Below are 23,945 nucleotides of genomic sequence, written 5' to 3'. Positions count from 1 at the left end.
GAAGGGTCATAAACCACACTTCTAATTTTTTCCAAATTTAAACACAACATAGTGAAAACTAGTGAAATATAGTAGAAGGGTTAATCTCTTTCCAATTCAGCAAAACGGATCTTCTAGTCATTAAAGTAAGAAATGCAATCATCCGACGAGCTGAAGAGGTTAAATGATTTGATTCTATCATTGGTAACCCAAAAATAGCAGTAATTGGGTGAAGTTGTAAGTCTACACTCAAAACCGTTGAAATAATATCAAAAATATCTTTCCAATATTTTTCCAACAAAGGACATGACCAAAACATGTGAGTTAAAGAAGCTATCTCGGAATGACATCTATCACATATAGGATTTATATAAGAGTAATAACGAGATAGTTTATCTTTGGACATATGAGCTCTGTGCACTACTTTAAACTGTATCAACACATGTTTAGCACATATAGCAGATGAATTAACTAATTGAAGAATTTTTTTCCCGTTTTTCAATCGGTATAATAATCTTAAGTTCTCTTTCCCAATCAGTTTTAATTTTATTAGATACATCAGGACATAAACTCATAATTATATTATAAATAATTGCTACAACACTTTTCTGAGAGAGATTTAAATCTAAAATTTTTTCCAAAATATCCATTGGATATGAGTGTGGAAAATTAGGAGAAACAGTAATTTAAAAGTTTCTAACCTGTAGGTATCTAAAAAAGTGAGATCTGGGTAAATTATATTTATTAGAAAGTTGATCAAAGGACATAAAACAATTATCCAAAAATAAATCACGAAATCGTACTATACCTTTCACTTTCCAATCAAAGTAAGCTTGATACATAGTGGAAGGTTGAAAAAGAAAATTAGATATAATAGGACTTGCTAAAATAAATTGATTCAACCCAAAAAATTTTGAGAATTGAAACCATATACGTAAAGTATGCTTAACTATTGGATTATTCATTTGTTTATACAGTTTAGAAAAAATGAAAGGAAGCGAAGTTCCTAAAACTGAACCCAAAGAAAACCCTTGTAATTAATTACATTCAAGATTTACCCAATGTGGACTTGAAGTTGCATCCAAATCTCGTAACCAAACTTTTAAGTATCGAATATTAATTGCCCAATAGTAAAATCTAAAATTCGGGAGCGCTAACCCCCCCAGCCGCCCCCCCCCCCCTTTTTAGATTTCTGTAAGTACCTTTTACTTAGCCTAGGATTTTTGTTCTGCCATATATATGAGGAAATTTTTGAGTCAACATTATCAAAAAAAGATTTTGGAATAAAAATCGGAACCGATTGAAATACATATAGAAATTTAGGCAAAATAATCATCTTAATAGCATTAATCCGACCAATCAAAGACAAAGATATTGGTGACCATTTAGTAAACAAAAGTTTAATCTGATCAATTAAAGGTAAAAAATTAGCTTTAAATAAATCTTTATACTTTTTCGTAATTATAATCCCTTAAACGAGTCAGTACCCAATTTAAATAGTAAACATCCATAAATAGGTACCTGCTTATTTAGGGGAAATAATTCACTCTTATTAAGGTTTAATTTGTAGCCAGAAAAATTACTAAATTGAGCCAACAAAGCTAGAATAACAGGAATTGACTTCTCCAGATTAGAGATATATAATAACAAATCATCTGCATATAGTGATAATTTATGTATTTCATTTCCACGGGTAATATCAAAAATATTGGGCGAGTCACGGATAGCAATTACTAAAGGTTCAAGGGTGATATTAAATAGTAAAGGAATAAGAGGGCATCCTTGCCTAGTACCACGAAATAGACAAAAAAAGGGAGATCTTTGATTATTAGTGCAAACGGAAGCTACCGGGGTATGATATAACAACTTAATCCAAGATATAAATATCAAACTAAAATTAAATTTCTCCAGCACACTAAATAAATAAGGCCATTCAACTCTGTCAAAGGCTTTCTCAGCATCTAATGAGATAATACATTCCGGAGTATTAAATGAGGGGGTATAAACAATATCCATTAACCTCCTAATATTAAAAGATGAATAATGGTTTTTAATAAATCCAGTTTGGTCCATAGATATAACTTGAGGTAATACCTTCTCTAACCTTGTTGCTAAAATTTTGAAAAAATTTTTGAATCTACATTCAAAAGAAATATTGGTCTATATGATGCACAATCAGTAGGATCTTTATTCTTTTTAAGAATTAAGGAAATAGAGGCTTCATAAAACAATTGCGGTAATTTACCTAAACTGATTGCTTCTTTGAATATTCTAGACAACCACAGAGAGAGAATAGAGGAAAAGGATTTTTAAAATTCCACTGTAAACCCGTCCGGACCAGGTGCTTTACCAGAATTCATTGATGAGATTGCAGTTATTATTTCTTCCTCTGTAATAGGAGTTTCTAATGATAAGCAATCTTCAGGTGATAATTTCAGAAAATTCAGTTTACTCAAAAGATCATGCATATTAAAATCATGAGGAAAATCACAGTGATATAAGAGGTATAAAATTCTTGAAAGGTTTTGTTTATGTCATCATGATCAACTGTCAAAGTATCATCATGTTTACGAATCTTAGTAATTTGACGTTTAACCGAAGCAAATTTCAATTGATTAGCCAATAGTTTACCTGATTTATCACTATGAATATAAAACTCACTTTTAGTTCCCATTAGTTGATTTTCGATTGAGGATGTTAATAGTAAACTATGTTCCAATTGAACTTCAACTCTGTGTTTATACAGCTCCTTACTAGGAGCAATAGCATATTTTTTTTATCAATTTCTTTAATTTTATCAACTAACAAGAGTATTTCATTCTTAGTACGTTTTTTTCAAACCAGCCAAATAGGAAATAATCTGACCATGGATATAAGCTTTAAAAGCATCCCATACTGTTCCATTGGAAACTTCTTCCGTAGTATTAGTTGAAAAAAAGAAATCAATCTGTCCCATCATAAACTTAACAAAGTCCAAGTCTTGAAGCAAAATAGGGTTAAATCGCCATTGTCTATTAGTAGAAGAAGTATCCATTAACCTGATAGAAAGTTTCATTGGAGCATGATCTGAAATGGCGATAACGTCATAATTACAATCAACTACAGATGGGATTAATCGAGAGTCAATAAAAAAATAGCCAATTCGAGAATAAGAATGATAAACATGTGAAAAGATTGAGAATTCTTTGTCCTTTGGGTGTAGAAATTTCCAAATTTCTGAAATCCCAGAATCAATCATAAAAGAGTTAATAAGAGGAGCCAATTTATTCGGTAAAACCAGACTACCTATGGATCTGTCCAACATGGCATTTAAACATAAATTAAAGTCACCGCCCATTATCAACATATACTCGTTTAAGTTAGGAAAGGAAGTGAATATGTGCTTAAAAAATTCAGGATAATCCACATTTGGAGCATAAACATTAACCATAACAACCTTTTTATTAAAAAGTAACCCAGTAATTAGCAAGAATCTACCATTAGGATCTGAGATAATGTCTTGATGAATAAATGTAATTGAGGGATCCATAAAAATTGAAACGCCTTTAACTTTGGCTTGGGAGTTCGAGTGGTATTGTTAAAATTTCCAGAACTTAAAGAAACATTGATTATCCTCTTTCCTTACATGAGTTTCTTGTGCAAAAATAATATGAGCATTCAGTCTTTGGAATACTTTGAAAATCTTTTTCCTTTTTATTGGATGGTTTAAACTATTTGTATTCCAAAAGACAAAATTAATAATGTGAGCCATAATTTAACATTAACCCTTTGGTGTGTAAAGGGTTAACCATAATGTAAACTCATGAGATCAGAGAGGAACTGGAAATCCTGACACTGCAGACATCATTGTAGTACTAAATCAGCCCAATAGAAAAAATTAATAAAGAAAAAAACTCCCCCACCCGCGACCCCTAAGAACCCCGAACTAAGCCAGAGAAGGCTGAAGAAAGAACTAACTAACACTAAGTTTAACCTCATTTCTGCAGGAGGCAACTCCAAAGATATATGTTATATAGATGACCCCCCGAAAACCGATATAGAAAAATTAAACACTATACTACAATAATCTACATAGTATAATTTCTAAAGTACATAAATAAGAGAAAGTTAGTATCAGTACATATGATTAGTTAATTATAAATGAAAGTGAATAAAATATCACTTCCAAAAAAAAGAAAGGGGATTATGGGAAGAAGAAACGCAAGAACATGGCGTGTCCAGAAAGAACAAAGGAGATTATGCAAAAAGAAAAACAAACCGCCATTTTAATTATACAAAAGCAAAAATAAAGAACATATGACTAAAATTGATCATCAGATCAAATCGTTAGTGATAATATCGGAAATCAAATAGTTAAAAAAAATTAACTAAGAAAAAGTAATGTTATTTGCAAGAAAAGACTTTTTTAGATAAGTTGTAAAATAATATCTATTGTACTAAGCACAAAACAAAAATCTTGATCTTATAAAAAACCTTCATCATACGGTAATAGAAAGTTTATTTTTTTTCTAAAACACCAGAAAAAAAAGCTGATACTGAGGGCACAGAACATTAATTAAAGGGCGGTGTCCGTATCAGATGGGTAGCTGTCATCCAAAAAGCTTTGAGCAGTGGTTGTGGAATGGAAGACATGATGAGATCCATCAGGAAGAGAAATTCTTAGGCGTGCAGGGTACAATAATGCCGGTTTGAAATTTTTTTGATAACATTCCGGCATCAGAGGTTTAAAAGTCAATTGCTCTTTCATCACTTCAGGACTGTAATCTTGAACTATTCTGAAGGAATGCTGACGATAATTGATCATCTCTTCCGACGAGCAGTCTGGAGAAGCTGTTCTTTAACATTAACGTAATGGAAACGAAGAATAATTGGTCTTGGTTATGATTTGGCGGATGCTGACTTTGGCCGCGATATACGATGGGCGCAGTCCAGCAATGGAGGCTCGTTGGTAAATACTGAGTCGAACATATCCTTTAAAAGTTGAGCAAAGAATATTAAAGGGTCTCCATCCTCAACATCCTCGGGTAGACCAATTATACGTAAGTTCTGTCTTCTCGATCGATTTTCAAGATCGATGACTTTGGATTTAAAATGTTGCATTTGTTTAATGGTCAAAGCTAAATTCTGCTCCAAGTTCTCGACTTTTGAATCCGTCTTCTGAGATTTAATATCCAGTTCGGGGATTTTACTTTGACGTTCTTGAACTTCACAATCCAGAGATTTCAGAGTTTCCGTGATTGATTTTAGGTCTTCATTAAGACTTTGACGTTGTTGTTCAAATTTATCAGATAAACTTTCAGATAGATTTTGACATTGTTCCTCGAATTTTTCCTCTTAAAAACTTCATCATAGTATCATAGGATAGCTCCGTTTGTTTAGAATCACCTTTTCTTTTTCCGCCGTTCCCGTCGGAATCTTTCCCGTCTTTGGCTTTGGATCTTGTACTCATTTCTTCAGATTCCAGAGTTGCAGTTCAAGAAAAAATCAATAAGATAAAATAAATCTTCTGGTGTAGGTAAAAATTGGTTAAGTAAGGGAGATCATAAGTTAAAAAAAAGATAACGGGAATGGAGCAAAGCCAGAAGCGACCTCACTCCATGAGCGCTCCCTGCAGAATCCCAGCATTCACTTCAAGAGAATTAGAATATAAAAGCACTAATGTAATGCTGAGGCCACTGCTCTGACTGCATTTGGAGTACTAAGAGCAATTATGGGCCAAATATCTATGAAAGGATTTATTTCTTTACCTTTATTTATTTAGAGATATAGCATGGAATAGGCCCTTCTGGTCCCTCAGGCATCACCACCCTGCAACCCCCAACAACCCCAATTCAGCCCTAACCTAATCACTGGGCAATTTACAATGACCAATAAACCTACCTAATATGTCATTGAGGTGTGGAAGGAAACCAGAGAACCAGATAAGACCTGCACATTCCACGGGAAGGACATACAGAAACCTTACAAAGGATGCTGGGATTGAACTCTGAACTCTGCCACCCCAATCTGTAATAGCATCACCCTGACCGCTATGCCAGCATGGGATCCACATGATAGACTGGCATTTGAGAGGTCCCAGTGGAGGTTCACGAAAGTTCCTGGGAATGAAAGGGTTAATGTCTGAGGAGCATTTGATGGCTTTGGGCCTATACTTGCTGTAACTTAGAAGAAATCTCATTGAAACCTACAGAATACTGAAATGCCTGGATAGAGTAGACATAGAGGGGATGTTTCCAGAAGTGGGAGACTCTGGGACCAAGTGGGACAGCCTTGGAATAGTACAACTTCCTCTTGAGAACAGAGATGAGGAGGAATTTCTGTAGCCGGAGGGTGGTGAATCTGTGGATTTCATTGACACAGATGGCCATGGAGGCCAAGTCATTGGGTATATTTAAAGTGAAGGTTAAGAGGTTCTTCATTAGTCCATTCTGGGGATCCAAGAACACGGTCATGTACAACCTGACGAAGAGATAAGGTTCATAGAGGTAGAAGGAATGCACCTCATCACCTCGTCCGCAGGGAGAGAGCCGATGAAGATGTCAGCACAAGGTGGAGTAGGGGTGATGTTGAACAGCAAGGCGAAGAAGGCACTGAGGGGCGTAGTCTCAGTCAGTGACAGAATCCTTACTGCAGAATTCGACGGAAACCCGGCGACCTCTGTCATCATCTGTTACTCCCCGCACAACTGCAGCGAGGAGAAGGAAGTGGAGGCCTTCTACAGTAAACTTCACGAAGCTGTCACTTCAATACTGGCACATAACTTCCTGGCCGTGCTCGGCAATTTTAATCCCCAGGTCAGACTAGAAGATGTTCCATACTCATACCAAGACTTTACCAACAGAAATGGACAATATCTAGTTGATTTTATCCAGGAACACAGTCTCATTGCCACCAACACACAATTCAAGTAGTGAGCTGGTAAACTGTGGACGTATGAAAACAGAACCTCCATCTACAGGAAACAGCTTGATTACATCCTCATAAGAACAAAATGGCGTAATTGTGTGATCAACACAGAAACCTACAGCACCTTCAACTCAATCAGTTCTGACCACAGAGTAGTGTCAATGCAAGTGAGACTGAGCCTGCCACAACCCAAAGCCACAGGTCCGAAGGAGAAGATAGACTGGAAGGCATTCTCCTCACAACCTATTCTTCAAGCCCAGTACACAGTGGAAGTGAGAAATCGCTTCGGCCCACTGGAAAGGGGGGAGGCAGGGAGGCTATCAACGGCTCATAGACGTGCACACAGATGCAACAAAGGGTTTGCCTTCTGTGAAGCGAACCTAGAAGAGTCAGATCTCAAAACATCCTGACGTCGTCGCAGCAAGAAGTGTAGTCAATGCTTGTCATGCCGAACTTAGAAGGAGTGAAACAGAAGAGCTCAGAGACAAGTTCAAGACAGCAAAGAAGAATCTCTTTGCCACCTATGACCGACTGAAGGAAGAAGAACTAGCTGAGAGGATTAGAGAGATAGAAGCTGCTAATGAAGACATGCAGCATGGAGAAGCATGGCGCCTAGTCAATGAGATCCATAGACAGAAGTCCCCATCAGGTAAAATAAGTGGTAAAACGGCAGAGGGCCGTGTCCTGACATGGTTTACCCACTTTAAGAACCTGCTGGGAAGCCCTCCAATGATCACAGAAGAAGAAGAGGACATACCCACTATACTAATGCAAGTCAACATCGATGACAGCCCATTCACCATTGAGGAACTGAAGAAGGCCAAATATGCACTCAAACAGGCTGGACCAGATGGGATACCACCAGATTTCCTGAAGAACTGCAACCTGGACGACATCTTGCTGGACATATGTAATACGGCACTGATGAAAGGCGACAAACTCTCAAACATTATCCCAGTCCCCAAGTCTGGATCCCTCACAAAGACAGATAACTACTGTGATATCAGCTTGACCTGCATCTTAGCAAAGTTAAACAATCGAATGATCTTGAACAGGATTCGCACCGCCATTGACCTTAAGCTAAGATTCAATCAGAATGGTTTTCCGCAGAAGCGCACAACAGCAATGCAAATACTTGCTCTCCATAGGATCATCGAGGAAGTCAAGAAGAACAACCTACCAGCTGTGATTACTTACATCGATTTTCGCAAAGCTTTTGACTCCATTCACCAAGGTAAAATGCTGAAGATCCTGAAAGCTTACAGAGTGCCAGACCATCTACTGAGAGCAATAGAGTCCAGCTATACCAAAACCATGGCGAAAGTTGTATCACCAGATGGAGAAACAGCAGTGTTTGAGCTCCTAGCTGGTGTGCTGCAAGGAGACACTCTGGCACCGTGAATCTTTATAATCGTCCTTGATTACGCTCTGTGTCAAGCTACCAAAGATCATGACAAGCTTGGTTTTACCATAAAACCAGGGTGAACCAAAAGGGTCAGACCAGTTACGCTCACAGATCTCGATTTTGCAGACAACATAGTCCTGCCCTCTGACCAGATGGAGGATGCACAGCAGCTACTGACAAAAGTGGGAACTGAGTGCAATAAATTTGGACTTCACCTAAACACTAAAAAGACAGAGTACATGGCATTTAACTGTGACGAAGGTACTCTCAAGACCATAGAGAATGATACCATTAAGAAAGACTTTGACTACAAGTACCTCGGGTCAAGAATGATGAGTTCAGAGAAGGACATAAAGATATGGAAGGCACTGGCGTGAAAGGCTATGAATGACATGAAGAAAATCTGGAAGTCGAACCTGACCAGAGGGCTTAAAAAGAGGATTTTCATAGCAGTCATGGAGTCCATTCTCACGTATGGATGCGAGACATGGACATTCACCAAGACGATGCTAAAGTCTCTAGATGGTTGCTATACACGAATGCTCCGGATGGCTCTTGACGTGAGTTGTCAACAGCACATGACGAACGTCAAGCTCTATAACAACCTACCGATGCTCACCACTAAAATCGAGGCGAGAAGACTGCAACTAGTGGGGCACTTCTATGCCACCCAGAGCTACCTGCCAGCCTAGTCATCATATGGGAGCCCAAGCACGGGAGAATGAACCCTGGGCGCCCTCCCAAGACAACGGTCAACACGCTCCTAGAAGACAGCGGTGTGGCTAATATAGATGAACTGAACACACTGATGAGGGAGAGGGAGAAGTGGAGAGTTCGTCATTGTGCCTGATGCCGGCTCCCTAGGCCTGAGTCGATGTTGTAGTAGTAGTAGTAGTGATTAGTAAGGGCATCAAAAGTTACAAGGAGAAGACAGGAGAATGGGGTTGAGTGGCATGTTCCATCTGTCAGTAACACAGGGCTTCTGTGTCCTTCCAATGCATGGAGTTAAACTTCCCAATGCCATTCTCAACTCTCCATCTCTATGCTTATCCCACGAACAACACCTATTGCACCTTTTACAAGAATGTTTATTTTTTTATTTTTATGTAGAGATATAGCGTGGAACAGGCCATTCTAGCCCAATGAGCCACACCACCCAGCAACCCACCTATTTAGCAATAGCCTACTCACAGGACAATTTACAATGACCAGTTAACCTACATTTTTAAAATACATCTTTGCACAGTGGGAGGAAACCAGGTTACCCAGAGGAACTACACATAGTCACGGGAGAACAGACAAACTACGTCAGACAGTGCCAGAATTGAACTCTGAACTCTGGAATGCTCCAAGCAATAATAGCATCGCGCTAATCGCTAGGCTACTGTGGCATGCTGCCAGGACTAGAGGACTTAAGTTATTGGGAGAGGTTGCGCAGTTGGTTTGTAGGAGAACGAGTGGCAACCTTAAAGAAGAGCACATACAATAATTATAAAAGTAAGATAAAGTGAATCCTAACGAGTTTTTCCCCTGGATTAGAGATTCCAACACTAGAGTAGATAAGTTTAGGGTGAGAGGAAAATGAACTAAAATGGATCTGAGGGTCAATTTTTTCATGAAGAGTGTGATCAGTATATGGAATGAGCTGCCAGAAAAAGTGACTGAGGCAGATGCAATAATACAATTTAAGCAGTACAGAGATAGGCACATGGAAGGACGGGAAATGGAGAGATATGGGCTAAACAGTAGAAATTGGGACTAGGTGCATGGTCACCCAGGTCCTCATGGACTGGATGGGCTGAACTGTCTGTATCCCTGCTGTATTGCTCTATGTCTCTAAAACACAAGGGAAATATACCCAACTAATTCAGTTAGCTAAGTTTAATCCATCCTGTGTGGATGAGATTAGAATTATATACAAGGAAATAGTCCAATTTCTATCCTGCTTAAATCAAGTTTTGAAACATTCAGAATATTAACAGCAATCATGCATATCTTAGTTCATGACATTAGAAAGATCATAAATGAACTGGAAGGGAAAATAAGATGAAAAACTATTTAATTATAATGTACTCCAGCTTTAAATTTCAAACCTGAAGTGTCCTCTTCCCCTCCAAATCTTGTTCCACTGTGACACTGATCTGAGTGCCTTACAATAGACCCCAACCCTGCTTCTAGTTGAGTCAACAAATTTTGAAGTTTAGGGTCAAAACTCTTACTCCATTTCTCATCCTAAAAAGAAAAGCAGAAATTACATTAACCATATAAACTCTGCCATCAATTTGAAGTTCAAAACAAATGTCATGTCCTAGCCATTCTCTCTCCTTTGGTTTTGTATTTCAAGTTCATTACAATTTAAAATCTATGATTTTGAGGCACGAATGATTATCAGATTCTCAACAAAATATTTAACCTAGGAGCACAATTTGTTTCAACGAGATGATGATAGTAGATTTTAAGATTGTTATTACTTCAGAAAATAGGGCCGAAAGTCAATATCCAAATAATTAGATTAGATTAGATTAATATCATCCTAGTATCAAAAGGTAGCTTTCAGCTGATAACTGACACAACAGGGAAAATCTAAATTAAAAGCAAGCTTAACCTGCAACATAAATAAGTGTAAATTACTTCAAAAACATGAATGCAATCAGTGTGATGCTGAATAATTAGCCATGCAATTTTCATATAAATATTAGGAGGGATTTAAATATTACACAACGTGGCAAAATTTCAGGTATTTTTGTAATATTCACACAGCAGGACAATAGCAGATGATAAGATCCAGGAAAAATAGTAACATCTGGTTTAAATTTAACTATTATGTTCTGATTACTGAAGTGACCTTCAAACATTCTTCCTTTCTAAAAAAAAGCAATCTATTTTCCTTCCTATAAATTATATGCTTTTAATTAAGTGCAATGGATTTTAATTAATTAGGGCACATCGGGACCAATTTTGGCCCAATTAAGCAGCTGCACAATTAGCCAAAGATCCATGGAAATAATGAAAAAGGCAAATAAAGAAAGACAAACTACCATTTAAATGAGTAACAAATTGAGCATTTAAATAAAATACAAAATAAATCAGAAAACTACCAAAACTACTATAGTACTATAAAGCAGTGTATTAGTTCCTAATAGTTATCGAAGGAGAAATTCATCCAGTGTACACTGATGTGTTCTTTTGATTGACTGTAAATGACAATCAATGCAGACACCTAGTGCATAAAGCAGACTGCCTTCAAGCAGTGCTTTCAACGATGCATCCTCCAAATCTTTGTTATCACTGTAACATTCCAGATGATTGTTGAAGCTTTCAAATTCTTTGTAGTTCCTAACTCGTTGAAGTAGTAAAATCGTTTCATTTTCACTCCCAGCCATTTCTGGCATCTCCAAGCCTGAATGCTTAAAACCGCATGAGCAAAACAGTTCTGAATTGTCTTATTTTTTTATTACTTGTCAACTATCAGTGACAATAAAACACTGTTCTTTGAATACAAACATGTAAGTTATACTACTTAAAAACTATTCACTTTAAACATGGTGTATTGTCTAACTACCACACGATATGCACACAACTGATGCTAGTTAGATAATGTTCAGCAACAGTCTCCTGTCCCAAGTAAGAAGCATAATGTCCCAAATAAACAAAGGGAAACTGGCTATTTTCCTGATTTGCTTTTGCTCTTTAAGAGTTGTCCCAAATAAGCAGCTGTCTTAAGTAACTGATAGCCCAATTATCCCGAATCCACTGTAATTGCGAAGTACATTTAATCGGGCACAGATAGACATAAAACTACAACAGCATAAACTTTCATAAAATATTTATCTTCTGAAAGTAAGGAACAGATAACAGATCAGTAAAGTTGTTTTTTGAAATGTTCACAAACTCACCTTCAATAGCACTGGTGCAAATATTTGCCGTATTGCTTGATAAAAAGCACTTATGGGTGAATCCAGCATTGATGACACAAGTATATTTGTGTGCAAATTTTCTTCAGTAATAACATCTGGACGTATCTTAAAAAATACCAAAATTTTGTCCTTGATATCCCCCGATTCAACCTATCATTGAAAAAAACAAAATTCCAGAGTGACTACAAACCACCTGCAGCAATATTACCTTTTGAAACAGCTAATGAAACTTTATTTTGTTCTCACAATATGACCCTTTAAATCTTTCCATTTCTAGATGTACAAAAAAGGTTTACTGTCACTTATCACATAATAACAGGAATTCTAATTCTTATGTCCCTCGCCATCTTCCCTACAAAAGAAATAATATCTGTTCAGATAGCATTTTCAATTTAATAATTGCCGCTGGTAAGATGGTGGTGCACTCAGCCAACGGCCTAGCTGGGTCCAAATAAAGGCGTGATTCTTCTTTTACCTTTTTATGATCACAAGCCACTGCTGGATATTAAGAACATCAAAAACTGCAGATCTAACCCACTAGTGAGTTGCTCGATAATGGAGGAGCTGGAGTTGGTGCAGAGTGTGTTGCTGTCTGCTACAAAAGGCGTTAGAGTTGGTGTGCGGAGACAGAGTGCAGTCTAAGAAAAACAGTGTAAGTGATTTTCTTGCAATCCTGCTGGATGCTGTTTCACAGGCGAGACAGATGGCGAGTTGTAGTGTAGACTAGACTCTCATGCTGCGGGGTTTCCTGTTGCAAATGCACAGGAGAGGAGATACTGGAGGCCATGTGGCGCACCTTCAATGCTGAGTTGGAGACTGGCCCCTCCCATCTGTGCTGCCCTGCACTGGTTGCTCGGTGGAAGACAAGCTGGAATGCACTGGTCTACATATTTCTGTGGGCTTGTTATTGCCGACAACAGCCATGCACCATGAATCTACAGGACTTGACACTCAGGGACTTGGGCTAGTTTTTTTGTATGACTGCATGGTTATTGCTATCTATTATGTACTATCATAGTGGGCAACAGTAACCTGCCTTAACATCTACCATCCAGTGGCACTGATATCAACAATAATGAAATGCTTTGACTAGCTGGTTATGGATCGCATTAAATCCCATCTTCCTGTTACACTAGACCATTTTCAATTTGCTTATCACTCAAATCAGTCCACTGACAATACCCCAGCCTCTGCCCTTCACTGTGTCCTGTCCCTCCTGGAAGATGGCATCACATACCCCAAGATGCTGTTTATCAACCTCAGATGAACATTTAATACAATCATCCCTCAGTCCCCATCCTTGGGGGGGTCTCAACAATTCGCTCTGTAATTGAACCGTGGATTTCTTGACAGAAAAACCACAGTCAGTTCATTGTGGCAGCAACATTTCTCGCTCCACCACCCTGAGGCTGCGTGCTCAACTCACTGCTGTTCATGTGTCTGACGCATAACTGCACTGCTAGTTCCAGCTCAAATCGAATCATCAAGTTCGCTGACGACACAAAAGTGGTGGGTTTCAGCAACGATGACAACAAGATAGCATAGAAAGAAAGAAGGGCTGCTTGTTGAATGGTGCAAGCACAACAGCTCAAGTCTCAACGTGTACAGACCAAGAGAGCTGATTGTTGACTTTAGTATATAAACAGTTCGTACATGAGGAGTTAGGAGCAACGATTTTCTGGGAGTGTACATGACAGACGATCTCACCTGGTCCCCCAAAATCACTTCTTGAGTCAAGAAAACACAGCAGTGCTCTCCACTTCCTGAGGAGATTAGCAGAAGTGAGGCTCTCCACCATCACTCCACCATCACTCTAACCAATTTTTGCACAAGCACCATTGAGTCTACCCACCTGCTACAGGATTTGCAAGGCATCAGACCTCAAGACCCTGCAAAGGATTGCGAGGACTGCTGAGAGGATCATCAGGTTTCTCTTCCACGTATCTGAGATATTTATCAGGATCATGCATACACAGGGCCCTTAGGACTGTCAAGGATCCTTCCATCCATCCCACAAATTTCTTTGACCCCTATCATCAGGCAGGAGGTACCGGAGCACTAGAATAAGAACTGTTAGGATGGGAAACATCTTCTTCCCCCAAACCATGAACCAATTGAACTCCCTGCCACCACCTATGTCTCATCACATGTCAGCAGAGTTATACTGTCTACTTTTTAACTTGGGTCATAAATACATCTTATGCTAACTGACAGTCCTCTGGACTATAAGTTCTTATTTGTTAATTTATTTGTGGTAATATTACTTTACCCTCTGTGAGTTATATGTACCATGTTTTGCACCTTGGTCCAGAGCAACATTGTTTCATTTGGCAGTATACATAAATCATAAAACAGTACAGGTAAAAAGCATGTAAAGGGTTGAACGATAACGAACTTGAACTTGAATCTGAGAATATTACAGTGATAATTTAGCAATGGTTGAGGAGGAAAGCTGCAAGGATTTTCCTTTGCAAGCAGTATGGAGATTACTCTGAAGCTACTGCAATCAGGCATTTCCTTGAGTGTGACTCAGCAACTCCTTATTTATATTATTTTAGTCTTCTAATCCCAGAGCATTGGAAGCAACAAGAGAAAAGGAACAACTATGCAGATGCCTGAAAGAGATGCAACAGAAAATCCATAACCTAAAGAACAGTGCAGGAGATCCAAAAATTCAGCAATTACCGTGATACATGAAGGTTCTGTTGCACTACTATGATAAGAAGGTGAAAATACCTAAAGGCTCACAGAAAAGCCAGCAATGGTGGAAACAGCAGAGAAGCCACCAGCACCATGCTGAAATACAGCTTTTCATTGTTAGCAATGATTTGTCTGGGTTGAGGTGACAAAACGAGTCTCATGGTGTCAAACTAGTGAAGAGTAGTAAAAAAAAATAGAATGAGTCAGTCAGTGGCTTTTCTTCCAAGGGGTATATTCCATTCTTTCTATTTCTCCATTTTAATTACAATTATTCTGACAACATCATCTTCCATACCAATGCCTTAAATGTCTTCCTGTTTCCTTAAAAAAAAATCCCTTCCATTATTGTTGACGAAACGCCAATCATGCCTTCCACGCTTCCTGCGTATGTATTCTCTCTCTCACTCTCACTCTCTAAAATGACTGGATTGGGTTCCCCTTGTCCTCATTTTCCACTCCGCCTGCTACCACATTTGACTAACACATTGTCGTTTCAACTCATCCAATGTAATGACACCACATTTCCTTTCTTCTTACCTTTTAGTATTCTGCAGTCTCTGGGACTGTACAGATTGCATCTCTATCCAGAATGACTTCCTTTCTCAGTAGACCTACATTTTTACTTCTTCCTGTCCTTTGCCCAGGATCCTAAACACACTCGTATTTATGATGTAGCCTTTATGGGTACCATTCAACACACCAACTCCATATAGGCACTCACAGAAATTCTATTCAGGTAATTTACAACAGAAAATTATTGAGATATCGCTGGAAACCAGAGCATCCAGGGGAAGCCCATGTTATGTCTGGTACTACGTGTAATCTCCACATGTACAAAGACAGCAAAGATCAGGGTCAAACTCAGGTTGATGGAGCTGTGCCTCTGTACAGATAAAACAGCGATTTACTTACTCTTCTTCCAACCTGTCTAGTCTTTCTGCTGTTCTCATTGTGATCTCCTCTACAATGGACAATGAAAAGAATGTCTCCCTGTTCATTCTGAAAGCTTGATCCAAAGATTCCAGTCAGGTGTCTTTTTAACTTACAGAGTACTACTCCCGCCCTGATCTTATGCTTTGGCTTCCTTCTGACTTCCAACAATGTTAGAGAAAAATACCTCATCTTCTCTGTATTTGCATTAAACTATTTCAAAATTTAACAGTTTCAGATACTGTTTCCTCTATTTAAATCTCACATTTGTAAGATTCATAATTTTCTTCATCGAGTAACTATTTTGTTTCTTCCATATAAACATCTTTCACTGAAAACAACAGGAATTCTGCAGATGCTGGAAATACAAGGAACACACATCAAAGTTGCTGGTGAACGCAGCAGGCCAGGCAGCATCTATAGGAAGAGGCGCAGTCGACGTTTCAGGCCGAGACCCTTCGTCAGGACTAACTGAAGAAGAGTGAGTAAGGGATTTGAAAGCTGGAGGGGGAGGGGGAGATGCAAAATGATAGGAGAAGACAGGAGGGGGAGGGATGGAGCCAAGAGCTGGACAGGTGATAGGCAAAAGGGGATACGAGAGGATCATGGGACAGGAGGCCCGGGAAGAAAGACAGGGGGGGGGGGTGACCCAGAGGATGGGCAAGAGGTATATTCAGAGGGACAGAGGGAGAAAAAGGAGAGTGAGAGAAAGAATGTGTGCATAAAAATGAGTAACAGCTGGGGTACAAGGGGGAGGTGGGGCCTAGCGGAAGTTAGAGAAGTCAATGTTCATGCCATCAGGTTGGAGGCTACCCAGACGGAATATAAGGTGTTGTTCCTCCAACCTGAGTGTGGCTTCATCTTTACAGTAGAGGAGGCCGTGGATAGACATGTCAGAATGGGAATGGGATGTGGAATTAAAATGTGAGGCCACTGGGAGATCTGCTCTCAGGATGAGGCTTTTCATTCTAGGACGAGGGAGATGTCTTCATTTTTTAAAGAAAGGGGCTTCCCTTCCTCCACTATCAACTCTGCTCTTAAACGCATCTCCCCCATTTCACGTACATCTGCTCTCACTCCATCCTCCCACCACCCCACTAGGAATAGGGTTCCCCTGGTCCTCACCTACCACCCCACCAGCCTCCGGGTCCAACATATTATTCTCCATAACTTCCGCCACCTCCAACGGGATCCCACCACTAAGCACATCTTTCCCTCCCCCCCTCTCTCTGCATTCCGCAGGGATCGCTCCCTACACAACTCCCTTGTCCATTCGTCCCCCCCATCCCTCCCCACTGATCTCCCTCCTGGCACTTATCCGTGTAAGCGGAACAAGTGCTACACATGCCCTTACACTTCCTCCCTCACCACCATTCAGGGCCCCAAACAGTCCTTCCAGGTGAGGCATCACTTCACCTGTGAGTCGACTGGGGTGATATACTGCGTCCGGTGCTCCCGATGTGGCCTTTTATATATTGGTGAGACCCGACGCAGACTGGGAGACCGCTTTGCTGAACATCTACGCTCTGTCCGCCAGAGAAAGCAGGATCTCCCAGTGGCCACACATTTTAATTCCACATCCCATTCCCATTCTGACATGTCTATCCACGGCCTCCTCTACTGTAAAGATGAAGCCACACTCAGGTTGGAGGAACAACACCTTATATTCCGTCTGGGTAGCCTCCAACCTGATGGCATGAACATTGACTTCTCTAACTTCCGCTAGGCCCCACCTCCCCCTCGTACCCCAGCTGTTACTCATTTTTATGCACACATTCTTTCTCTCACTCTCCTTTTTCTCCCTCTGTCCCTCTGAATATACCTCTTGCCCATCTTCTGGGTCACCCCCCCCCCGTCTTTCTTCCCGGACCTCCTGTCCCATGATCCTCTCGTATCCCCTTTTGCCTATCACCTGTCCAGCTCTCGGCTCTATCCCTCCCTCTCCTGTCTTCTCCTATCATTTTGCATCTCCCCCTCCCCCTCCAGCTTTCAAATCCCTTACTCACTCTTCCTTCAGTTAGTCCTGACGAAGGGTCTCGGCCTGAAACGTCGACTGCGCCTCTTCCTATAGATGCTGCCTGGCCTGCTGCGTTCACTATCTTCACTGAAATTTGTTCTATTTTGTATCTCTAACTTTTCCCAGTTCTGATGAAAGGTATGATGCTTGAGCATCAACTCTATTTCACTCTTCAGAGATATTGCCGAATCAATTAAATACCTCCACCATCTTTGGTTTTTATACCACACAGAACATTTCTATCAAATGGATCAGAACAGTTAAACATTCACTCATTTGGTGGTCCAACATGTGTGCAGTAGCCATAACATAGATCAAGGCTTTTTCAACAGCGTTTCCCAAATCACAACCTTTACAACGCAATAGGTCAATCTGGCCAATACAAAGAAAGCCTATTATCTTCACCTCACATGCTACTGTGGCTTCGTAAAATCTTGCCATTTCTTCAGTGTTGCTGAGTCAAAATCCTATAATTCCCTACTTAGATGACAAGAACTGAATTAGTTCAGTGGTAACACTCACCACCACCTCAAAGAAAATAAAACACAAGTAATAAATGTGTTATTGCCAGTGTCAGCAGTATTCTGAGAATAAGGCATTAAAAATTGATGATTGCAGTATTAATAACTGCTTTACAATAATAATTTTAATCGTCCATTATTATATTAAACCCACACATTCCTAACTTGCATTCATCCACTGAGTACATTTTCCAGAGTTATAAAACACCACAGCCAGAAACAGGCCCTTCAACCCATCTAGTCCATGCCAAAATATTAATCTGCCTAGTTCCATTGCCTTGCACCTGGACCATTGCGCTCTTTTCCCTCTCATTCATGTATCCATTCAAATTTCTCTTAAATATTGAAATCAAACCCGAATCCACTACTTCCGCTGGCAGCTCATTCCACACTCTCACCACCCTCTGAGTGAAGAAGACTCCCCTCAGGTTCCCCTTAAACATTTCACCTTTGTACTCTTAAAGCCTGATTTATACTTCTGTGTCAACTCGACGCCGTAAGTACTGTGTAACCACAAACCCTACACAGAGCCGATGCGGATCCCTACGCCAGAGCCTGAAGCACACCTCTCCCAAAATGTAACTGCACGTCGCAGCAACGCAGACCATAACAACCGTAACTGACCCACTTGGTAGTATCGCATTTCCTCCTACTATTTCCGGTTGCGTATTCTCCGCCATTTCAGAATTGAGAGAGAAGTTTGGAAAATGGATCAAAGCGAGGAGAGGTTAATGGACGAAGTCCGAAAATATGTACATTTGTACGATTCCTTGTCACCATACTATAAAGACTGCCAAAAGGCATCAATTTCGTGGAATGAAATTTCCAAAAACATGGGTCTGGACATCACGGAAATGCACAAAAAGATGGAAAAACTTAAGGGACAAGTATGTCCAAGCCCGGAAAAAACTCACCAAGAAGAGCGGGGACCCAGCCGGGAAAAAAAAATGGCATTTTATTTGCCTTTTTCTTGGCTGGCACCACATATTAAGCACTGGGAAACAGAATCAAATTATGACAACAGCAAGGTAAATATAACATGTTCTTTGTATCATAAACCTTTCTGTTGTTGTGTTTAGGCTAGTTAGCAGCGAGTAGTACTGTCTAGTTGTAAACACGGCATATTGATTTGCGCATAGATAATTCTTCTGTGAAAGAGAAATGTAATATGTAATAGGCTTTAATTGTATCTGGCTTGCTCATAAAGCAAACACAATAACCAGCATTCTGCCAATGTAGGCATATGCCATTTTCTCATTTTCATAGCTCTGCCAATCCATGTATAGACACTGAATGCATATATTACCTGCATATATAATAACAAAGACTAACTTAAACTATTTGCAATTTCTTTCATAATCACAGGATGGAAATGATTCAACCTCAGGGTTGTCCAGTTCCTCAGTTGCTGAGGAAAACCAACCACCAGACATTCCAACTTCAAGTGCAGAATCATCATCAAGTAGTGAGCCAGCTCCTCTGCCCCCCGCGCCTGCTCCTCCGACCCCCGCGCCAGCTCCTCTGACCCCACGCCTGCTCCTCCGACCCCCGCGCCAGCTCCTCTGCCCCCCGCGCCTGCTCCTCCGACCCCCGCGCCAGCTCCTCTGACCCCACGCCTGCTCCTCCGACCCCCGCGCCAGCTCCTCTGCCCCCCGCGCCTGCTCCTCTGACCCCGCGCCTGCTCCTCCGACCCCCGCGCCTGCTCCTCCGACCCCCGCGCCTGCTCCTCCGACCCCGCGCCTGCTCCTCCGACCCCCGCGCCTGCTCCTCCGACCCCCGCGCCTGCTCCTCCGCCCCCCGCGCCTGCTCCTCCGACCCCCGCGCCAGCTCCTCTGACCCCACGCCTGCTCCTCCGACCCCCGCGCCAGCTCCTCTGCCCCCCGCGCCTGCTCCTCTGACCCCGCGCCTGCTCCTCCGACCCCCGCGCCTGCTCCTCCGACCCCCGCGCCTGCTCCTCCGACCCCGCGCCTGCTCCTCCGACCCCCGCGCCTGCTCCTCCGACCCCCGCGCCTGCTCCTCCGACCCCCGCGCCTGCTCCTCCACCCCCGCGCCTGCTCCTCTGACCCCGCGCCTGCTCCTCTGACCCCCGCGCCTGCTCCTCCGACCCCCGCGCCTGCTCCTCCGACCCCCCCGCGCCTGCTCCTCCACCCCCGCGCCTGCTCCTCCACCCCCGCGCCTGCTCCTCCGACCCCGCGCCTGCTCCTCCGCCCCCCCCGCGCCTGCTCCTCCGCCCCCCGCGCCTGCTCCTCTGACCCCGCGCCTGCTCCTCCGCCCCCGCGCCTGCTCCTCTGCCCCCCCCGCGCCTGCTCCTCCGCCCCCGCGCCAGCTCCTCCGCCCCCGCGCCTGCTCCTCCGCCCCCCCGCGCCTGCTCCTCCGACCCCCGCGCCTGCTCCTCCGACCCCCGCGCCTGCTCCTCTGACCCCCGCGCCTGCTCCTCCGCCCCCCCGCGCCTGCTCCTCCGACCCCCGCGCCTGCTCCTCCGACCCCCGCGCCTGCTCCTCTGACCCCCGCGCCTGCTCCTCCGACCCCCACGCCTGCTCCTCCGACCCCCGCGCCTGCTCCTCCGACCCCCGCGCCTGCTCCTGACCCCCGCGCCAGCTCCTCTGACCCCGCGCCTGCTCCTCCGACCCCCGCGCCAGCTCCTCTGCCCCCCGCGCCTGCTCCTCGGACCCCGCGCCTGCTCCTCTGACCCCCGCGCCTGCTCCTCTGACCCCCGCGCCTGCTCCTCTGACCCCCGCGCCAGCTCCTCTGACCCCGCGCCTGCTCCTCTGACCCCCGCGCCAGCTCCTCCGACCCCCGCGCCAGCTCCTCTGACCCCCGCGCCAGCTCCTCCGACCCCCGCGCCTGCTCCTCCGACCCCCGCGCCTGCTCCTCCGCCCCCCGCGCCTGCTCCTCTGACCCCGCGCCTGCTCCTCTGACCCCGCGCCTGCTCCTCCGACCCCCGCGCCTGCTCCTCCGCCCCCCGCGCCTGCTCCTCCGCCCCCGCGCCAGCTCCTCCGCCCCCGCGCCAGCTCCTCCGCCCCCGCGCCTGCTCCTCCGCCCCCCGCGCCTGCTCCTCCGCCCCCGCGCCAGCTCCTCCGCCCCCGCGCCTGCTCCTCCGCCCCCGCGCCTGCTCCTCCGACCCCGCGCCTGCTCCTCCGCCCCCGCGCCAGCTCCTCCGCCCCCGCGCCTGCTCCTCCGCCCCCCCGCGCCTGCTCCTCCGCCCCCCCGCGCCTGCTCCTCCGCCCCCGCGCCTGCTCCTCCGCCCCCCCGCGCCTGCTCCTCCGCCCCCGCGCCTGCTCCTCCGCCCCCCCGCGCCTGCTCCTCTGACCCCGCGCCTGCTCCTCCGACCCCGCGCCTGCTCCTCCGACCCCGCGCCTGCTCCTCCGACCCCGCGCCTGCTCCTCTGACCCCGCGCCTGCTCCTCCGCCCCCCCGCGCCTGCTCCTCCGCCCCCGCGCCAGCTCCTCCGCCCCCGCGCCAGCTCCTCTGACCCCCCCGCGCCTGCTCCTCCGCCCCCGCGCCAGCTCCTCCGCCCCCGCGCCTGCTCCTCTGACCCCCCCGCGCCTGCTCCTCCGCCCCCGCGCCAGCTCCTCCGCCCCCGCGCCAGCTCCTCCGCCCCCGCGCCTGCTCCTCCGCCCCCCCGCGCCTGCTCCTCCGCCCCCGCGCCAGCTCCTCCGCCCCCGCGCCTGCTCCTCCGCCCCCCGCGCCTGCTCCTCCGACCCCCGCGCCAGCTCCTCTGACCCCCGCGCCTGCTCCTCCGACCCCACGCCTGCTCCTCCGACCCCCGCGCCTGCTCCTCCGACCCCCGCGCCAGCTCCTCTGACCCCCGCGCCTGCTCCTCCGACCCCCGCGCCTGCTCCTCTGACCCCGCGCCTGCTCCTCCGACCCCCGCGCCTGCTCCTCTGACCCCACGCCTGCTCCTGACCCCCGCGCCAGCTCCTCCGCCCCCGCGCCTGCTCCTCCGCCCCCCCGCGCCTGCTCCTCCACCCCCGCACCTGTTCCTCTGACCCCGCGCCTGCTCCTCCGACCCCCGCGCCTGCTCCTCTGACCCCACGCCTGCTCCTGACCCCCGCGCCAGCTCCTCTGACCCCACGCCTGCTCCTCCACCCCCGCACCTGTTCCTCCGACCCCCGCGCCAGCTCCTCCGCCCCCCGCGCCAGCTCCTCTGACCCCCGCGCCAGCTCCTCCGACCCCCGCGCCAGCTCCTCTGACCCCCGCGCCTGCTCCTCCGACCCCCGCGCCTGCTCCTCCACCCCCCCGCGCCTGCTCCTCCACCCCCGCACCTGTTCCTCCGACCCCCGCGCCAGCTCCTCCGACCCCCGCGCCAGCTCCTCCGCCCCCCGCGCCAGCTCCTCTGACCCCGCGCCTGCTCCTCTGACCCCGCCTTTGAGAGGCAGCAGCAGAAACAATAAACAATTGCACAATCTATTATGTTATCTTTTTTCATGTAACACTTTGCACCTTGCATAATGTTGTGCACAGTACTGCAAATAAATAACTATTTGACTTTATAACAGGTCTTTTTTTTTTATTCGAACAGCTACATTTTATTTATATGTTCATTTATTTTATGTCCTTACAATTTACTGATTAAGTTGGCCATGACACACTATTTTGTTCTGTCATGGCAAAGATCCAGGTGGTGATTGAAAGAAGGCCATCAGGTCATTCCATACACCAAGAGCAGCTCTGGCGGAGCAGCGCCTTGAAAGGTAATGAGGATCTACAGGTGCCAAAAGATTCGTGTTCCCTGCCACCACTCTTCGCCACTCGCCTGGCTGAGGTGACCTTGCCACCAAAATGCCAAATGTGTTCTCAATCACCCACTTAGCTCCGGAGTGACAGTAGTTATACATCTTCTTTTCCATGGTCATATTCATCCCTATGTAGCAAAACATAAAAGATAAAACGCAGTATTAATAAATAGCAAATTATTATGTGCCAACATAGCTGTGATCGCTACAAACATTTAAGGATATGTATGTGTGTGTGTGTGTGTGTGTGTGTGTGTGTGTGTGTGTGTGTATATAAAATCACACAAAGCAAGCAGTATTACTAAAAATGAAATGAAATTAATTTTCATGGAATTAAATATCTCTGACATACCTGGAAATGGTCGCATGAGATTGTTGTGTAGGGGGAAAGCAGCATCACCAACGATTACATGCGGGATTTTGACTCCTGTTCCTGGAAGATTGGCTGGTGGGGGCAGGTTCAGTTTGTGTTCAAGCAGCAAAGAACCAAATCTGCTCTCCCTGAAAATGCCCCCGTCACTTTCACGTCCGTATCCCCCACATCCACCATGGTAAACCGATATCTGGTGTCACAGACAGCCATCAGGACAATGAAGTGTGCGGCCTTGTAGTTGTAGTAGTCACTCCCGGCATGCGGCAGTGCCTTGATGTTCACATGTTTTCCGTCAAGACTGCTGACACAGTTCAAAAAGTTCCATAGTCGCCAAAAATCAGCTGCAGTAGCTTCCCACTGGGCGACTGAAGGGCAGGGAAGGAACTCTGGCTGCAGTGCTTTCCATAAAGCTGTACAGTCCTCCGAAATTATGGAGGACACTGTACTTGACGCCAGTTTGTA

The 23,945-nt window shown here is 44.7% G+C and overlaps 2 protein-coding genes across 6 annotated transcripts in view; one reads left to right on the top strand and one right to left on the bottom strand.

Annotated features, from left to right (window-relative positions):
* The window catches only part of dync2h1 (dynein cytoplasmic 2 heavy chain 1), a 493,185-nt gene that overhangs the window by 457,808 nt on the left and 11,432 nt on the right, over window positions 1-23,945 (bottom strand). For all 5 annotated transcript variants that reach the window (XM_063054085.1, XM_063054084.1, XM_063054086.1 and 2 more), the window contains exons 4-5: window positions 12,187-12,357; window positions 10,384-10,522 (exon numbers count right to left, since the gene is read on the bottom strand). In XM_063054085.1, coding sequence (XP_062910155.1) covers window positions 10,384-10,522; window positions 12,187-12,357 — 310 coding nt within the window. The remainder of the gene's footprint in view (window positions 1-10,383; window positions 10,523-12,186; window positions 12,358-23,945) is intronic.
* LOC134349863 (transcription factor Adf-1-like) lies at window positions 19,083-19,983 on the top strand. The gene is given in 4 exon segments (XM_063054828.1): window positions 19,083-19,229; window positions 19,231-19,321; window positions 19,324-19,403; window positions 19,741-19,983. Coding segments are annotated over 4 exon segments (561 nt in total).

The sequence above is a fragment of the Mobula hypostoma genome, chromosome 7, assembly GCF_963921235.1.
Source record: "Mobula hypostoma chromosome 7, sMobHyp1.1, whole genome shotgun sequence".
NCBI classification, from domain to species: Eukaryota; Metazoa; Chordata; class Chondrichthyes; order Myliobatiformes; family Myliobatidae; genus Mobula; species Mobula hypostoma.
Note: the sequence above shows the minus strand (reverse complement) of the source record. Positions and strands in the feature narration are given on the sequence as shown.